The following is an 18,841-nucleotide window of genomic DNA, read 5'->3' as shown; positions in this document are numbered from 1 at the left end:
CACCTCATGGGCCCTGCTTTCTCATCCTTCCCAACGAAAAGGCAAGTCCTGAGATTCACTGTTTCCTTATCTCATACTCTAGCAAAGCAACAGACTTGGGCGCTGGCAAACACTCCACGCCATGAAAGAGTAGCAGCTACGGTAGCACTTACTGCAAGCGAAAACGATGGATAAATATTCAACGCAACGCTTGTAAATGGTAAATCTTTGTTATCATTTCTGACCTTTATGGTGTTCAAAGATGTTCATAACGCTGATCTACTTCATGAAAAGTACACAAATATCTTCCTAACGCACAGGCGCCAGATTGGATTTGGAGCGGTGCTTTGTCATTAATTAAACATTAGAAAAATACGTGGCCAAGTAAAGAGAACGGGAAATTGGCTGCAGCGGCTGCTGCTGTCGTCTCTGAACTCGCGTCGAGTCCAAACTCGTGTGGGTTGACGACGTTACCAGCCGGAATAGGGTTGATGGCAACGCCAGGGTATACTTGTGTGAGTAACGCTGGCTCACGAACTGTTTGTTGGAAGGCCTCTGAGACTAGAACAGGGAGCTCCTGCGGCGGGTGTGGAGGAGTCAGCGACGGCATGACGCTCGCGAGACGCCTCTTCTTGGCCGCCGCCGAGTACTGCAGCTTCTTAGAGTGGACGAGTCTGGACACGAGCTGAGGCTCTTTGGCCATCTGGACGAGGAAGGAGAGCATCTGACGCGGCTTCCTCTCGGTCGCCTGCAACCGCTTGCTCATCCGCTGGAGCTCTTCGTCGAGCACCATCTGATCTTGCCGTAGCCGGTGGAGCTCCCGCAGCAGCACCACGTCCTCCACTTCCCCTTCCATCTCCGCAGCCGCTGCCGCGTCTTTCTTTTCATCGTTGCTGATACCGCCGCCGCTACTGCTGCTGGCAGCATCGTAAAATTGGCTCTTCTTGGTCCTTCGTGTGATCCGAGGGAGGAGGTGAATCTGCCCTCTGAGGAACGACAGATGAGCAAATTCCCATCTATCCGGATCCACCTTCCTGAATCCCTGATACACCACGCAATCTAACAAAGTGAAACGGAATTAACCCAAGAGAAATTGACCAGAAATAGTGCTGAGTGAGTACGTAAGTGTTAAGCTGGCGGACGAAGCTGGAGAAGTTATTATGCTTGAAGTACAAGGGCAGAAGAAGCTGAGAGAAGTCACTGGGATTGAGCACGAGAAAGCTGTTGTCCCCCTTCCCCCACCGGATCAGCAAATTCGTCCTCGGGTCGCTTACCATCTCATACGTCTTCGCCACGAAAGGAGCCGCTGGCAAAGTGTGATCCATCTTCTCCATTTCTAGATATTTACTCAAAATTATATACCGAATCACCTGTGGAGCCGATGAATGGACAGACAACCGGGAGCTCCTCTTCCTTTGCTCTCTCGCACCTATCGATCATGCCTTAATTTATAGCCTTGCGCGCAATCATATATAGTCTATTTAATTGTAGCTCTCGTAGGGCACCGGGAGAGTCGGGACGCGCGCCGACTCCTTGATCCTTCGTACGAAGCGATTTGTGAACTAGAAGAGGTCACGGAATTCACTGTGCGTGCGTTGTTACGCTTTTAATAAGTTGCGTACCTCATGTGGCCTGCGTGTGTTTTTCCCCAATGAATCTATATCGGTGTGCGTCAAACATCATGCTCGTGGCATGGGTGGCATGTGGATCCGGGCTGAACACTAGCTGATCAGTCGAGTGAAACTAGAGCCTGAAAGGTAGACGACAAAGGTATACCAGTTGCTCGTTATCTTTGGTCGGTGGTGTTCGTTGACAAATTGTGCGGTGTGATGCTCTCTGATTCAGCTACAATGCCCGCCGCCCTATGTATTCCTTCGCTGCAAATACGATGCGTTAAATAATGCGTCAGAAATCCTTTCGTAATCCATGCCCATATTTGCACCATTTAGTGGCTACAGTGCAACATTTAATTCTGACTTTTTACGCAGGGAATTGAAGGTCCTCCTTTATTTTGTCGGACGTGTCGATTGTGCGCAGTAAATGTTTTTTTTTTTTTCCGAAGGAAAGTTTTACGAACAAAATTTTTATGGGAATCTAGTTTCAAGAGCCGTTTGTATATGGATAAAATATTCCCCATCCTCTCCAACTTGACTTTTCTAAACAAAGTGAACAACGAACTCGTGTACTAAATTTATAGGTCCCCTGGCATGGTGCGATGTTGAAGATACGACGTGTTATCCTATTAAATTATAAGATTTAAATTTGATTTGTTTGGGTATATTTTTTTTATATTTTGGTCACTGTATTAATAATTAATAGTCATCTATGATTTATTTTTTCCATGTTAATATGAAAACGAATTGACAGGAGTACTATAGACGAGTGACTCATTTTTTACCACATTAATATATTAAATTTATAGCCCCCGAAATAAGATTAAGTTGTCATAGGACAAGAGTTCTAATTTTCATAAGATCAAGAAAAAAAAAATCTTCTGTGCTGATTAATTATAATTTTTTGATTTATTTTTTCATAGATGATTATATGATTATAGAATTGACTGTATGAGATCGTTGGATGATGAATTTTACATTTGTGCTATAAGGGCCAATGGCGAATGAAAAACTTCCGATATTACATAATTCAATATTTTTTTAGGTACGAAATTTACTGGTTGAATAAAGAGCCAAACAAGAAACCAAGACGAGATAGTCGGGTGTCATTTAAAAATCGAAAAACTTTAGTTGTGTATCAAGGATGAGTGTGCCGTTTACTTCGAGACGTACGGACTGTTTGTGTAGTAGGGTGCTGTGGGACCTCTCTGGCTCACCGGTGAGAATTTTTTATTTTTTGACCTTTAGTTTTTTATCTTCATCGATTTTATCTGATGAACGTATCTCGATAATAAATATTCAGGGATCTTCTTTTAATAGATCTCCATGGTGGCGACTGATTCATCGAGTTCTAATCATATAATAACAAATCAGGGGAGTGTGAGCCAATGGGCGGAATTACGTGTATATAATATCTCCAATCACCTCGAAATGACTTTTCTGATCTTAGGCCAGATCTCACCATTATCTTTCATGTATATAATTGGTTAAAATTAAAGAATACTTTTTTAGAAAATATTAAAAGAGGTTGGAGATCTATTTCAACGTGCATGCTTAAATAGTCATATGTAATATAGTTTTGATAAAAAATTAAAATATATATAATTTTTTTAAAAAAGTTATAGATTTTTAAAATTATATATATATATATATATATCAAATAAGGAATAGAGTGAGATAAATGTTGAGAATATAATGAAAGTATCATCCTGTAAATACATGAGAAAAATAATTTAACAGATAAAATGATGTCTTTATTAATATAAATTTTTTAATAGAATTTAAAAATATATTTATAAGGGCTTAGATTTACAGTGAATATTATCATACTATTCTAGAAATATGTAAAAAAATTTAATCCTAATAAGTGATGTTAGAATCATGATCTATATAAATTTTTTTAATCCTAATAAGTGATATTAGAACCATGGTCCAAATCGAGATATATGGATGGAATAATGATCTTAAAGGAAAGAGGTGGGGGTTCCTAGAGGAGTGAACTTTAAGCAAGAAGTCTGAACTTATTAAGCGTAACCGGATGCTTGACGGAAATTCTGAGAAAGTGAACCCTAGGTGAAAGAAGTAGGGTTCCTAGAGGAGTGAACTCTAAGTAAAAAGTTTAAATAGATCAAAGGTGATTGAATGTTTGGCGAAAATTTTGAGGGAGTGATCCCTAGGTGAAGGAAGTGGGGTTTCCTAAAGGAGGGAACTCTAAGTGAAAAATTCAAACAGGTCAAGGGTAATTGATAGTTCTTGTAAAACCTAAGTCGCATGAATTCTAAGAACCGTATAAGAATTCACATATAGGAAATACAAAAATATATGAGCATGAATCTTCGTTTTATCAATTAAATATGACATAAGAAAAATAAATTTATAAACATAATAGATAAGGAACCTGATTGAAGAACCATATCCTTGTCTTTAGTGTCGTCAGCTTGATTTCTATGGAAGAAATGCAGCGGAAAAAAAAGTCTTCCAAGGCGCTTAAAGGATGACGCCGGCGTAAAACTTCTTGTCAATGGGGAACAAGAATATATGTCAAAATAACTCCCTAAGCGCTTGGGGATCAACCCTAGATAATGGACATCTATTATCAGTCCATATATAATAATAGATGCAGGACTATAGGTTCTATACATACAAGGTCTACATCCAACAACCAAACCCAATAAGTAGATTGTAAAATGTATAAATTTAATATCAAAATTATTAATTTTTTTTATTTAAAAGTTGATTTATGAGTTTAACGAACGTGTTCACGAGCTAACAAGCCAAGTATTGTGAAACTTGAACTTGGTTTGTTTATCTTAACGAGCCTCATTAAACGAGCTCAAATGAGCTTTTATCGAATCGAGCTTCGAATAGCTCATGAGCGGCTTGGTTCATTTACACCCCTAAGTGAATCTTAGGCAGTGAAAAATTTGTACAAAATCAAAGCAGGTCAATAGTAACTAGATGCTTGAGGGGATGATGGTTGAAAATCCAATCATAATTGTACATTAAAAATATATGAAAAAGTCATGGATTTAAACGCTAGAAAGTTGGAATATATCTTTATTAGTATAAGTGTGGTAGATAGAGTCTAAAAATAAATTTATAAAAACTTAGCCCTGGTAACAATATTATGATTGTGTTTTTTTTAAAAATATCATTTTTATTAAAAAAAAATCTAAACTCTCAGAAATTATTGAAAATATCTATATAATTTAAAAGTTATAATTTTTATATTATCATGAGATATAATTTTTTTTTTAAGTAATAAAAACCAAAGTGTGCAAATCCTACCAACTATAAATTAATTAATTTTGTTTTAAAAATAAAATTTAAATCCGAAGAGATGCAATTTAAGAGACTATTAAATTCACTTATGTTTTCAGAGTTACAAGAAAAAATAAAAAATGATTGGTTGAAACTACTGCGTCCTAGTTTTGACCAAAATTATTATTATTATTTTTAAACATTTGTATCACATTAATTGAGGTTAGGTTTTTTTTTATTTTATAATATTTTTTAAAATTATATATTTTAAAGTTAAAAATATATATATTTAAAAATCTAGAACTTATTTAAGCGGTTTTTTTTTTTAAAAAAAATCACGATGGAATTTATAAATTTTCTCTCAATTACTTCTGTAATTTTAATAAGTGACTGTTTTGGATGGGACGTATGAAATATAATGTTTTCTACTTTGAAATTAAATTCTCATGAGTTTATATTCGGACTCATGCAATCTTTCCCTTGGACGGACTCATAAAGAGGTAAGGGGTCATGGGCCTCCTATTAGTGCAATCTACTCTATGTGAAGGTTGACTAAATTAATTAAGTTTAGATTAATTTGAATTTAAATTTTGATATTTCATAATATATGAGTGAGAAAATAAGTAGATCAAGGAGGACCAGATAATTATAATTTAGAAAGTCCTAACTGAGATTAGGCAAGGGAAATTTCGAGGTTAGGTAATGGAAGTCCAACGGGAAGGTTGACAAAAGAAAAATCCAAATGGGTCAAGGAGGACCACCCTTGGTGAACGGAAGTCCAACAGGAAATTGATAAGGAAAAAGTCTAGGTGGATCAAGAAGGACCAAACACTTGGTGAACAAAACTCCAATGAGAAGGTTATAGCAAGAGAAAAATTCAAGTGTGTCAAGAAGGATTGCACTTAGTGAACGTAAGTCCAATAAAAAGTTGATAAGAGAAAAATCTAAATGGGACAAGACGAATTGGACACTTGGTTATAAAACCCTATCAAGTCAAGATTGATCGGATGTTAGGCAACGGGAAATCCTAACATATCACAGACTACTGGATGTCGGCCAATGGAAGTCCTAGTAGATTAAGATTCTTGGTGTAATCAGCCTCCAGGGTTTCGATGTTTGACAATGTACCTAAGTCTGGTCAGTTTGATTAAGGGTTGATCTAAATGAGATTTAATGTTTGTAAGAGAGAAGTCTAGCCATAACTAGATGATTAGGAAAAATAAATCCTAATCGGAGGTTAGGTGGGTGAGAAGTCTGTAGGATCGAAAAGAATTTAGATATCTCCATAATGACATGATATTGTCCACTTTGGGCCTAAGCCCTCATGGTTTTGCTCTTGGGCTCTACCCAAAAGGCCTCATGCCAATGAAGATATCTTTTTCTTATAAACCCATGATCTTTTCCATGTGTTTTCAATATGGGACTATGTTTGCAACCTTGCAACCCCAACAATCCCCCCCTCAAACAAAGGACCATGGGCTTCCCACGTCCGATCCTCGACCCACCAGGTCTTCCTGCCCCTCGGTCTACTCGACCTACTAGGACTTCCTGCCCCTCGGTCTACCCGACCTACTAGGACTTCCTGCCCCTCGGTCCACCCGACCTACTAGGACTTCCTGCCTGGTGTCTAGTCCTCTTGATCCGAACATAGGAGCCCCCACTTTCTTTGTTCGAGGTCAATATTGTACTCACATGGTTCAATCAGACCATAGCTCTTGTGCACAGTCGGCGGTTAAACCTTCTGGCAGTCCGGGCTCTGATACCAATTGTAGGATCGAAAAGAATTTAGATATCTCCACAATGACATGATATTGTCCACTTTGGGCCTAAGCCCTCATGGTTTTGCTCTTGGGCTCTACCCAAAAGGTCTCATGCCAATGGAGATATCTTTTTCTTATAAACCCATGATCTTTTCCATGTGTTTTCAATATGGGACTATGTTTGCAACCTTGCAACCCCAACAAAGTCTACTAAGTGACTTGTTCTAATTGGAAGTTAGGCAAGTGAGAAGCTTACTAAGTGACTCATCTCATTGGATCTCTCTCCTCCAATTGTTTACCTAACCTTACATGCCAACCATCTGGTTCCCATACCTATTTGGACTTTCTCTGATCCTACTTGGTGTCTAATCAACCAGGTCGACTAAGACTTACCTACAATACTGAGTTAACACAATAAATATAAAAACAATAAAGTAAAGCAGTGTTAGTAATGTTTGGACACTTGATAGCTAGAAGGGGTGAATAGTTCGCTTCTCTTCTTGTTGATATTGCAGCGGAAAACTTGAAGCAATGTTTACATCTTCGCTTTACTTAGTATCCACCTCCTTGAGGTGGCTAATCCATGGGTCCACTCTCCTCATTCACATATGCACTATGAATACCTCCTTGGAGTATGAGAAGCCTTGTATAAGCACAAATGCTAGAATATACCAAAAAAAAGAAGAAGCAAATACAAATGAAAATTGAAAACGGTTTTACAATACTTAAATCTTGCCTAGCTTACTTTTTTCTTGCTTGGAAAATGCCTCTTGATGTCTAGAAAGTGCAGTAACACTTGTCTCCGAGAGCTCAAGAACTGACGAATGAAAGGCAGAGAAGAGTTTGCTTTAATCCTTTGCAAAATCCCTTTATATCGCGTTGATTTAGGGTTCTCAATCGATTGACCTTACTCTCAATCGATTATCTTGTCAAATCAGATTGAATCTAGCTGTTCAAACTTCGCAATGACTCTTTTTCACTTTTTCCAATCGAGAAATCGATTAAGCAGCTTCTTAATCGATCAATTGATCGACTAGGAATGTGTTTGTTTGCGAAGAAGAACCTTCCCAATCAATTACCCAATCGATCTGGGAAGCTACTGCTCGTTCGTGATTTCTCCCAATCGATTGGAGATAATCTTGATCAATTACCCAATCGATCCAGAACCCTTCTGTTTCACGAGGAAAAGCTTCCAATCGATCAGTTGATCCATTAGCTTTGACCTTTATCGATTACCCAATCAATTACCTAGCCCTAATCCCCCAAATATGGTTTTAGAGTTTCTTTGCCCAACCTGAAGCCTTCTATGATTTGTTGGGACTTTACCTATCAAGAGATCTTTACCATGTGTCTAGTTAACCATTGACCAACTTGAATTTTCCTTCTCGTACCAACTTTTCGGCGGACTTTCGATTACTAAGTGTGGTCCTCCTTGATCCACTTGAATTTTTTTCTTGCCTAACTTCTAGTTAGAACTAGCCACTCGGTAGACTTCTACCCTACCTAACCTCAATTAGAGTTTTCTCTTACCACACCATAGTAGTGCTTTCCTTTACAAACATGTGATCTTCCTTGACCTACATGGGCATTCCTTTGCCTAACCTTAGTTAGGACTAGTCACTCACTTCCACCCTGCCTAACCTCCAGTTAAGGTTTTCCCTTGCCTAGCTCCATTAGGATTTTCACACCAAGTATTCGGTCTTCCTTGACTTACTTGGATTTTCTTCTTGCTAACCTTTCTATTGGACTTTCCTTTACCTAACCCTCGAGTTTAGAAATTTACCTTGCTTAATCTTCAGTTAGGACTTTTACTAATCAAGTATTGGTCCTCCATGGCCTACTTGACTTTGATCTCATATATTGTCAAATATCGAAACTCAAACTCGAGTCCATTAGAGTTAGGCAACTTGGTTGATCTTGACCTGAGGAAGATTACACCAACAATCTTCCTTTTTTTTTTGATGTTTGATAATATGTTCAAGTTAGGTTAAGCCATTAACTCAACTTCTATGACTTCATTCCATCCCAAAGCATGAATGAAAGTTTCTAACTTACATTCACATTTCTCTCCCTTTGACACACATCAAAAACTTTTCCCTAGAGTCAATTTGTTCAAAAGGACCCAATGAATGTCTCATATCTTTTATTGTATCATATGCTCAACCTTGAACATTAATCACAATGAAGGTTCTCATGCCTTTTAGGAAGACCTCCCCTTCAAAGCATGCTCCAACTTCTATCATTGCACCAATAATGATTTTGAGTTCTTAAATCTTTAGGAAAACTTAAAATGAAGTCATGAGGTTTAAAAATTCAATCTTGAATCCAAACCTCCCTGTAACTCCATATTTTTCACCATAATCCACCCTCTTTTTATTTTCACCAAGAAAATTGCCCTAATATACTTATACAAATATTTCATAGGTTAGGGATTGTTAGGTTAATTAAACGTGGGTTAATGAACTAAAATTAGACTATTTTAGTCGAAATCATCAATTCTCAATCGATTGATAACCATCTTCAATCAATTAAAATGTCTGAATTGATCAGCTAACACCGTATGCATCTTACACCAATCTAGATTTCATAGTACATAATCAAGTTAATTCCTAGGTGGTTGTGATATGCCAAGGCTGCTAAATCTATGAGAACATGGATCCTAGGGTTTTGACATAGTCTGAGTCCAATCAATTTATTGATTTTTAAAATCATATAATAATTTTTATTAAAAAAATAAAAAATATATGTTTAAAAAATAGCAACAAGTCTTACTCAATAATACACATACCCAATTGTCATCGTAAATTACTAAACTTAGATTCCAATAGTGATTTAGTGAAAATATTAGCTAAATTTGATTTAAACTCAATATAGTGATTTCAAAATCTCCTAACTTTGGTAGAAAACCCTAAATACCAATACCTAACTTAAGAAAATGATCAAATATCAAAAATAAGAAGATTGTTGGTGCAATCAGCCTCTAGGGTCTCGATGTTTGACAATGTACTTAAGTCTGGTCAGTTTGACCAAGGATTGATTTAAACATGACTTGATGTTTGGAAGAGTGAAGTCTAGTCAGGATTAGATGATTAGCAAGGGTAAGTCCTAATAGGAGATTAGGCAGGTAAGAAGTCTACTGAGTGACTAATTCTAAATAGAGGTTAAGAATGGGTAAGTCCTAACCAAAGGTTAGTTATGTGAGAAGTCTATTGAGTGGATAGTTTTAACTGGACGTTAAGGGCAAGTCATGGCGATTGAAACTAGACAGTGAAAGTCCTAGTGAGTGAAGTTAGGTAGTGGAAGTCCTGGTGAATGAAGTCAGGCGGTGAAAGCTCTAATGAGTGAAGTTAGGTCCTAGTGAGTGAAGCTAGAGTGAGTGAAGCTAGGTAGTGGAAAGTCCTAATGAGTGAAGTTAGATAGTGGAAAACCCTAGGGGGGAGGTAACCCTAGGTAATGAAAAGTCTTAGAGGAGTGAACTCCAAGCATGTGTGATCGAATGGTTTTTAGTCGACCGCATATAGTTGATTGGACCAACAGATCTTGAAAGTTGCTAACACTGCTTTACCTTACTGTTTGATATCTATTATGCTAACTCAAAGTTGCAGGTAAGTCTTAGTCGAATAAGTTGATCATACATTGAGTAGGACCAAAGAAAGTATAATAAGGTCTAGAAGACCAGATGTTTGGCAAGTAAGATCAGGTAGAGAGATTCAGTGAGGACGAGCCTTAGTGGAACTATAGTCGTTGGTCCAACTTAGATCCATTTTAAAAATCTAAGTTGAGACCAAAATTAGATTCTGGTCGTTCCAAGCATAATCTAATATATAATTTTATTATGTGTCATAACTCTATTTTATAGGTATTCTTTGTTATTTTGTTCTAACATATTTACAAGAGTCAAAATAAAAAAATAAGACTCAGATAAATAGTGCTCAAGGTGCCTTAGTTGAATGGAGGCACCCTGAATGAACAGTGCTAGAGGTACCTTAGATGGATGGAGGCACCTTCGCATAGATAAACTTCACGGATGAAGTTTTAGCTGGTAGAGACACCCTAGGTTGATTGGAGACGCCTCAGATGGCATTGGAGGTGCCTTCAGATAATTGGAGGCACCTCCAGAAGGATAAAGTTTGAACACTTGAGATGCTCTGGATGAACCGAGGTGTCCCCAATGCCTATAAAAGAACTGTTAGGCCAACACTCAAGAAATAACTTCTATTATTTGTTCCAAGTTGATTCTTTTACGCCATCTCTCTACAACTATTTGCTGCGACTATACTCACCCAACTACTACAGTAAGAATGACACCAACTTCAAGCCTCAATATTTAATCCAATTATTTTCCGTAAAAGTTTATTTTTAATTATTATTGTTGTTGCATGAGGAAGTGTAGAGTGTTACACTTTCTTCATCTTTGTACTAGACCTCTCTGCTCGAAGGCTCTTCGAAGAAGAATTTAGTGGATTACCCAATCAATACTGTTCAAGGAATCGTGATCCTTGGAGTAAGAGTTGTCAAAAGCTTCAAACCAAGTAAAACAAAAAATATACTTATTTTTTGTTGTTCTTTTTCATACTTAATTTGTTTGTTATGTACTTAGTTTTTTGACGAGTTTTTAATGCCGAAAAGAAAAATTTTAAAAACGATATTCACCCCCCTCCCCCCTCTCATTCTTTTCGATCCTACATAGATCAACCGAATACCATGCAAGATGTAATTTCAACCTCGAAAAGGCTGAAATTAGGATTAGTAATCGATAACTAGGAAGTAAAATCGATTAATAAACCCTAAATATGACCTTTTGAGTTTAACTACTGGGATCAATTGTCTTTATCGATTGAGCAACACCAATTGATTGGTAGTCATTACCAATTGATTGGGAGGCTGGTTTTCCCGAAGCACAGTAAGCTACTGAATCGATTAGGCTAATCGATTCAGCATAGCAAATCGATTGAGAGTTTTTCGTGAAAGCATAGAAGGTGCTGAAATTGATTTGGAGAGTTTTTTCACGAGAGCACAGAAGGTGCTAGAATCAATTGAGCCAATCAATTTAGCAAGGGTAAATGGATTAGGCTAATCGATTTGAGTGTTTTTGCGAAAAACATAAAGCTTCAGAATCAATTGACTTAATCGATTATAAGCTGATAATCTATTAGTATGAAATTGAAAGGAACCCTAGAAAAGGGGAGTTCGTGGGCATTTGAAGGACCGGTTCTTGGGGATTCTGAAGTGAAGTGTTGCTGCATTTCTGATTCAACAAGAGGTATTTCTGAGTAACAAGATAACAAGCTAAGCAAGATCTCATTGTAAAGTGTTTACTTTCATATTCGCTTATGTATTTTGTTGTGCTTGTTGTGTTTTTGTAAGAACAAGTGTATAAGGCTTTTTCGCTTCTGGAAAGTTTCTGAGAAGGAGACTTTCATAATAGAGTTATGATTAAGAGAAATGAATCCTTGGATTAATCATCTCAAGAAGGTGGATACCAAGTAAAATTCAAGTGTTAGCATTATTGAGTATCTTCACTTCAAGTTTCTGCTACACATAAAAAAGAAGCGATCAAAGTTATTCACCGCCCTAGCTGATACATGTCCTAACATATTTATGTGTTAATTGTTAGTTTGGTGCTTTTAAATTTTCATCTATTTTGATAATAGGAATTTTAAATCTTGTCTTTTGTTTTGGAGTGTTTGTTAGTTTTATTATTTAGAATTGATTCTTAGTATTCTTATTTTTTTGATATTGCTTTGATTTTTTTTGGTAGAATTATATGTAATATGTTAAGATATTTTTTAAGAAAATCAAATTTTCAAGAACCATCATCTTCGAGATGAAAGGATACTGAACAATCTATCGAAAAAGGAGTTATAAAACTTATGTTAAAAATAAAACCGAAGAGTCTTCTGATAAATTTATCAATAAAATGAGTGATCAATAGTTAAATGACTTTTTGGTGACATATTAAAAATTATATATTTAGTAACTTATCAAATAATTGTACCATGAATTATTATAAAAAAAAAATGAAAGATGCTTAAATGTCAATTGTAAGTCACATATGAATTGATAATAATACTTTAACTTTTCTACTTGTCTTTCAGTTGATATAAATTATATTTTATAATTTTATATGAATTGTAGCTTCAAAAAAAAAAAATTTCTAAATCTACTCCTAAGACCACCATACTTCAATCGAGGTCACTTCTACACTACATTTAGATGTATACCTTACTGGAATATTAATACTCAGAGCACCACATACATGTCTTAATAGTTTATTATGGATTTTTATTAGGAGTTCCTACCATTATTCACGTCATCTGAGCCTCCTTACCTCCTTCATTTTTTCTTGAGATTTTTCACATGATTTCATTTTGACCATACTTTGATATCACTTGTTAAGTCGAAGAAATTCATATATTATTTTCACAAGGATATAATATTTTTCAATTTGAAACTAATTCTTCGTGAATTTATTTTTAAACTCTACTTAATTTTTTTTATATCAATCGAGATATATTCTGAATTCCATAATTTATACCATAGTTTATGTATATTTAATACTCTACTTGTAAATTACTATTTTATTTTTTTTGAGTGGATGGATGATGAATTTTAAACAAAAATTATAGAAAATATTTTGAAGGGAGCAAAGATGGGAAAAAAAAGAAGTTTCTTTAGTTTGCTCCTATATATTTAAACTATTGATGAGATCTAAAAATTTTTAGTTGTATTAGATACCCAAATCTTAAGCTCGATTAATTTAAGAGATGGTGAAATTTAGTTTCATAACAATTTTCAATCAATCATGTAGATAAATTTAAAAAATAAATATAAAAATGCGCCCAAACAACTAATGTTTTCAAATACAAAAAAAATCTTTCTTGATACATTACAATTAAATTTTTAAATATTTAATTTTTCACTTAATAACCTAATCATATGACCTCTCTCCAAAAACAAGAGGTCCAATTTAAATATGCGTAAGGAAAATTTTGATTACTTATATATTTATCAATTTATTTATTTATTGTGCCACTGGTTGATTGATTACCACCCAAAGACACTCACCGACACATTACTATCAAAGCTTTTTTTTCCACGGATCTTGCCAAATCCTTCCGGAGGTGACATTTTATAATCTGAAGAAAAAGTACATCAGCATTAATTGGCGTAAGATTATTAATTTAAGTTATAGCTATCAGTTATAACTAGGGACGTAAATGAATTGAATAGAGTTAAATATGTTGAAAATTTTAAAATTTGAATTCGGTTCGAAATAGGTATATTTGAGTTCGAGTTCGATTCGAAGTTCGAAAAATTTAGAATTTTGTATTCGAGTTCGGTTCGAATCAGGACTCGAGTTCGAGTTCGGTTCGAAAGATTCGAACATGTTCGCGAACTATTCGAATTATTGCTCGAAAATAGGTACTCGAAAGACTCAAAATTTATTTATTTAATATATATTTAACTTATATTAATAAAATATTAAGGCTCATGGCGACTCGCGAACTATCGAATAATATAATTTGGACTTGAGTTCGGATCGAAAAAAAGTTCGAATATATTCGAATTCGGTTCGAATTCGATAAATTCAAATATGAATCGAATATTTTTCGAATAGACTCGAAAAACTCACGAACCAGCTCGATTCGTTTACAACCCTAGTTATAATTAAGGGTTACTTATTAGAACATCACATAATGTTCATGACTAATACAAATGGTCGTACATGATATTTTTAATGTAATAATTAAGAATTAATTGACAATTTATGATTTATTCAGTCATACATTTATAATTTATATATTTATATTTATCCCCTTAATTTATATACTTATATTTATCTATAAGGATCGACATTAAAGAAAAAATCACGATAAAGAATCTCCCTAAGTAATGTCGTGAGCATTAATTGGCAAGGCTAATATAACCATTGAATTTGGGCCCTCATTATTATTTTGCTTTTTTAAAAAAATAAATAAATCAAAATAACATTTTATTATATTTCTTATTTTAAAAATATTTTTAGTTTAATGTCATTATAATTGCATAATGTGTGGCAATCATACAGCTCTAATATGTTAATATCATAATATATTAGTTATAAATTGACTTAACGACCACCTTTTATATAATTCGAGTATTAACTATGAGAGACATATGTTAAAAAGTATCGTCATCTATTACTACCATATAATATTTTAAAATAAATTATTTTTTAATTTACTTTGATAAAAAAATCTTTTATATATAACCGTTTCATTTAAAAAACACAAGAATTATCAACTTAATTGAACTTCATAAATTTATTAAAATTACTTTAGCTAAGCGAAAACAAACTTTTTGACGAGTTAAGAGTGGTAATAATAATTAAATTTTTATAGTTGGGAATATAATTAAAGTTTTATATTGAAAATATATATTAGGATATGTAGAGCTAGAGAAAGAAGGGTGAATAATTAAGTTTGATTTTTTTTTACAACGGATACTTGAAACTGAAAATATTATAATGCTAACATTTTGATTTACTTGGTCTCCACTTCCTTGAGATAACTAATTTAAGGGTCCACATAAGTAGTCATAGATTCCACTATGAACTCTCCTTCTCAGAATAACACCAAAAGTGAAAAAACTTTATACAACATGCTTTCAAAGCTCTCAAAAGAAAATGGCAACAAAGGAGAAGAAGAAAGGAAAGATTACACGTTTTTAGCTTGGTTCTCCTTTTTTTGATTGCTTGGAGATTGAAGATGAGAGATTGGCACTACAATGAGCAAAAGAGTAGTAATAGAACAGTAACTTAGTTTGGAGTCCAAATCTCTCTTTTTTAGATGCTTTAGAATCGAGCGTTTCTCTACTTTTTGGTCGTCGTAAATTGTTTGAAGAACGCCTCAATCGATTACTAATTATCCGTTGAGCGGCTACTGACTTCAAATGGACGACTGAGATTATTGTATTTTGAATCTCAATTGATTGGTATTAAGCACTAATCGATTAACCAATCGATATGAGAGCCTTCTGTTCTTGCGAAGAATACATCTTAATCGATCACCCAATTGATTGGTAGTTCCCCAATCGATCAGTTGATTGATTTGAGAACTTTCTATTCTTGATTGATCTGAGAACTTTCTATTCTTGCAAAGAAAGCTTCTCAATCGATCAGCCAATCAATTGATGATTTCCCAATCAATCAGTCAATCAATCATGGAGCTTTCTATCTTGTGAAAAAAGCTTCTCAATAAATCAACTAATCAATTGATGATTTCCCAATCGATTAATCAATCGATCACGGAGCTTTCTGTTCTCGTGAAGAAAGTTTCTCAATTGATGAGTTAATCGATTAGTGGTTTCTTAATCGATCAGACAATCGATCATGGAGCTTTCTGTTATCACGAAGAGAGCTTCTCAATTGATCAACCAATTGATTGGTGATTTTCCCAATCGATCACGGAGCTTTCTGTGTGCTTGAATTTGATTACCAATCGAATGATAATTTGTGCTAATCGATTGATACACTCTTTTGCTTCCGAGTTTTGGGTTTTAGCTCACCAATAAATTAGAGAACCCTAAAATAGGTTGTTCACCCCTAAACCCTTGAGCACAAACTCCTTTTTTATATTCAATCGATCTCAAATACCTCATGTCAAATGAACCTCCTATTCTCTGGACCTTGTGCCTGAAGCTCCATAATCTTCGGGTCTTCATGCTAAGAATTCGGTCCCCGACCTTTTCTTGGACTTTATGCCTAGAGCTTTCTCATCTCCAGGTCTTCATGCCAAGAATCCGGTCCCCGATCTTCTTGGTATTCCCTTGTCTTATATCTGGCCTTCTAACCTGCATGGACTTCTTTCTGCCAAGAATTCAGTCCCTGACCTTCTTGGGTTTCTTTTATCCTGCACACTCATAACTCAAGTTAGATCTAATGTATTAACTTAAACTTAAATACTTGTCAATCATTGAAACTTTCGGAGGATGATTGTACCAATAAGACATAGAAAATATTATGAATATAAAAAATAAAAGATATCTCCGTTGATATGAGGTATTTTGGATAGAGTCTAAAAATAAATCCATAAGAGCTTAGACCCAAAATAGACAATATCATATCATTATAGAGATATATATATGAATTCTTTTAGTCACATTAAGTGGTATCAGTGTCATGGTCCAAATCAAATGTCATATGAGGTGGCAGTTAACGAAATTGAGGGGAGTCTCGGAGCAAGTCAAGAGTGATCGAATGCCTATGGAAAGACCCAAAGCATATCAAGAGTAATTGGATACTTGCGGAGAAGATCTTAGCAGGTCAACAATGACCAAATACCTAAGGGGAGGCCCGGACCAAAAGAGTAATAATGGTTTTTCGTTTGAGGGGAGGTTTATTTGGAATACAATTAAAGTTCCATATTAAAAATACATGGAAAAGATCATGAATTTAAAAGACGGAAGATATTTGGTATAAATTTTTTTGGGTAAATGCCAAAAATAAATTTACGAGGATTTAGGCTAAATAATATTATATCATTATAGAGATCCTCGGGGTGTCACGACACGAGGTTAACGTCTCTGCTATGCACTTTCAACTGTGTACCTGTATTTACCTCTCTCCATATTCGTGGGATCGGCTCTAGGTGGAGATTTATGAATTCTTTATCCTACATTTATACCATTAAATGATATATAAATCTTTTTATTTGAATATTAATTTGATGGCTAATTTAATAATGAAATTTAAATCCCATCACTAATTCAGTCATTAATAATATTTTTTTTTAAACAGTTGCTTTCTTACCATCCCTTGAAATACCAAGTTTTAAAAAGTAGCGAATATAAAAAAATATATTTGACCTTTATTACTTAGTACTAAATTCACGGAAAGATGCTTCGAGGGTCAAGTTCAATTAAGTTACTTTTGTTTTTGTTTAAGAAAATAATTTAAATTAGGTTTAAATTGTGGTATTTAAATGTGCATTAATTATCCACAAATAATTAGAATAATTCATACGGATAGAGTTTGCCAGTTTGGTGACTCCATGTGGTTAAGTTGGTTTGTACTTAATGGCTCGAAGGCTTTAAAAGAGCATGCATACTTTGATACTTTGGAAGAGCTCAAAGGACTATTTAGGACGATGAGTATTAAGTGACTATATATATGGTCATGGAGATTGTGAGCTTGATGGCACAAAGGTCCAAAATGAAGGGGACTCGTAAGCATGAAGAATCGAATGACAACACATCGAGGAGCTTAGTACATCGGTTGCAAGTTTAACATGATATGAACTTTAGGATGAGATTTGCTACAACGAAGATAGGAATTAATTTTCGATAGGAGATTTGACGGTCGATTATAAATTAACTTCATAAAATCTGCGTCCATAATCGGATTAATAGGTCGACTACTGTTATCGATTTGATAATTTTTTTATAATTTTTTTTATAGATGTTAAAAAAAGTTATTAGTGCTGAAACTCGAAAATGAGTATCATACGCATCTAGATGGTAACTATTGATGTTTTAATGTAATTGTTAATTATTTAATTACTAATTAATAGTATTTTTATTATATTATTATTTTTTGAGCTATGATATTTTTAAAGAAAAATTTCAAGAAAAATTCTTGAGGATAGACACATAAATGATGGGATCCATCATTTCATTTTTTGTGGGTCTCATCATTTATGTGTCTATCCTTAAAAATTTTTCTTGAGATTTTTTTTTAAGAATATCATTTCTTTTATTTTTTTAATAATTATAAAAGAGTAAATAAGATGTTTATTTATTAATTAGTTAATTTATAATTATTTATCGGCAAATAATTTGACAGGTTAGTTAATTATTTAATAATTAATTACTGAATCATGATAAATTATGAATTGCACTGTGAACATCTGTTGATTTCGAATCGTGACCGGTCTAATTCTGCTATGAGGCCCATGAGGTACTCTATCGAGTCCACTACGTGGCGATCCAGCAATAACTTCCAGTCCATTGCCGGTATCCTCTGGTCATCGGATCGATCAAAATTATATCCGAGAAAGATGAATCTAGATGAATCGTCGGGTGTCGGAATCCGGCCGGATTTGAGCAGATTTTCTTCTACTGTTGATTTGAGCTCTCTCATAGATCTGGCCGGATTCCGACGTTAATCGTGCCACGATCTCCTAGGTTCACCTTTCCCCATGATATAATTCTGATCTGGCTGATGGCTGAAGGCCACCGGTTGATTAG

The 18,841-nt window shown here is 34.7% G+C and overlaps 1 protein-coding gene across 2 annotated transcripts; it reads right to left on the bottom strand.

Moving 5' to 3' along the window:
• Positions 1 to 190: 190 nt before the first annotated feature.
• On the bottom strand, positions 191 to 18,792 carry LOC122031785 (heat stress transcription factor C-1a-like). Of its 2 annotated transcripts, XM_042590926.1 has the most exons (3): positions 18,785 to 18,792; positions 1,101 to 1,392; positions 191 to 1,021 (listed from the first exon to the last, which is right to left on the bottom strand). In XM_042590926.1, the coding sequence occupies exons 2-3, from the start codon at positions 1,311 to 1,313 to the stop codon at positions 344 to 346; spliced, it is 891 nt and encodes a 296-aa protein (XP_042446860.1). In that variant the 5' UTR covers positions 1,314 to 1,392; positions 18,785 to 18,792; the 3' UTR covers positions 191 to 343. The 2 variants fall into 2 exon arrangements, with proteins under 2 accessions (XP_042446860.1, XP_042446859.1); XM_042590925.1 differs by lacking the exon at positions 18,785 to 18,792 and having other exon boundaries at positions 1,101 to 1,432.
• Between the last annotated feature and the right edge of the window lie 49 nt (positions 18,793 to 18,841).

Source organism: Zingiber officinale, chromosome 11A, assembly GCF_018446385.1.
Source record: "Zingiber officinale cultivar Zhangliang chromosome 11A, Zo_v1.1, whole genome shotgun sequence".
NCBI lineage: Eukaryota > Viridiplantae > Streptophyta > Magnoliopsida > Zingiberales > Zingiberaceae > Zingiber > Zingiber officinale.
The sequence above is the reverse complement of the archived record's forward strand: the minus strand, read 5'-3'. Positions and strand labels throughout refer to the sequence as shown.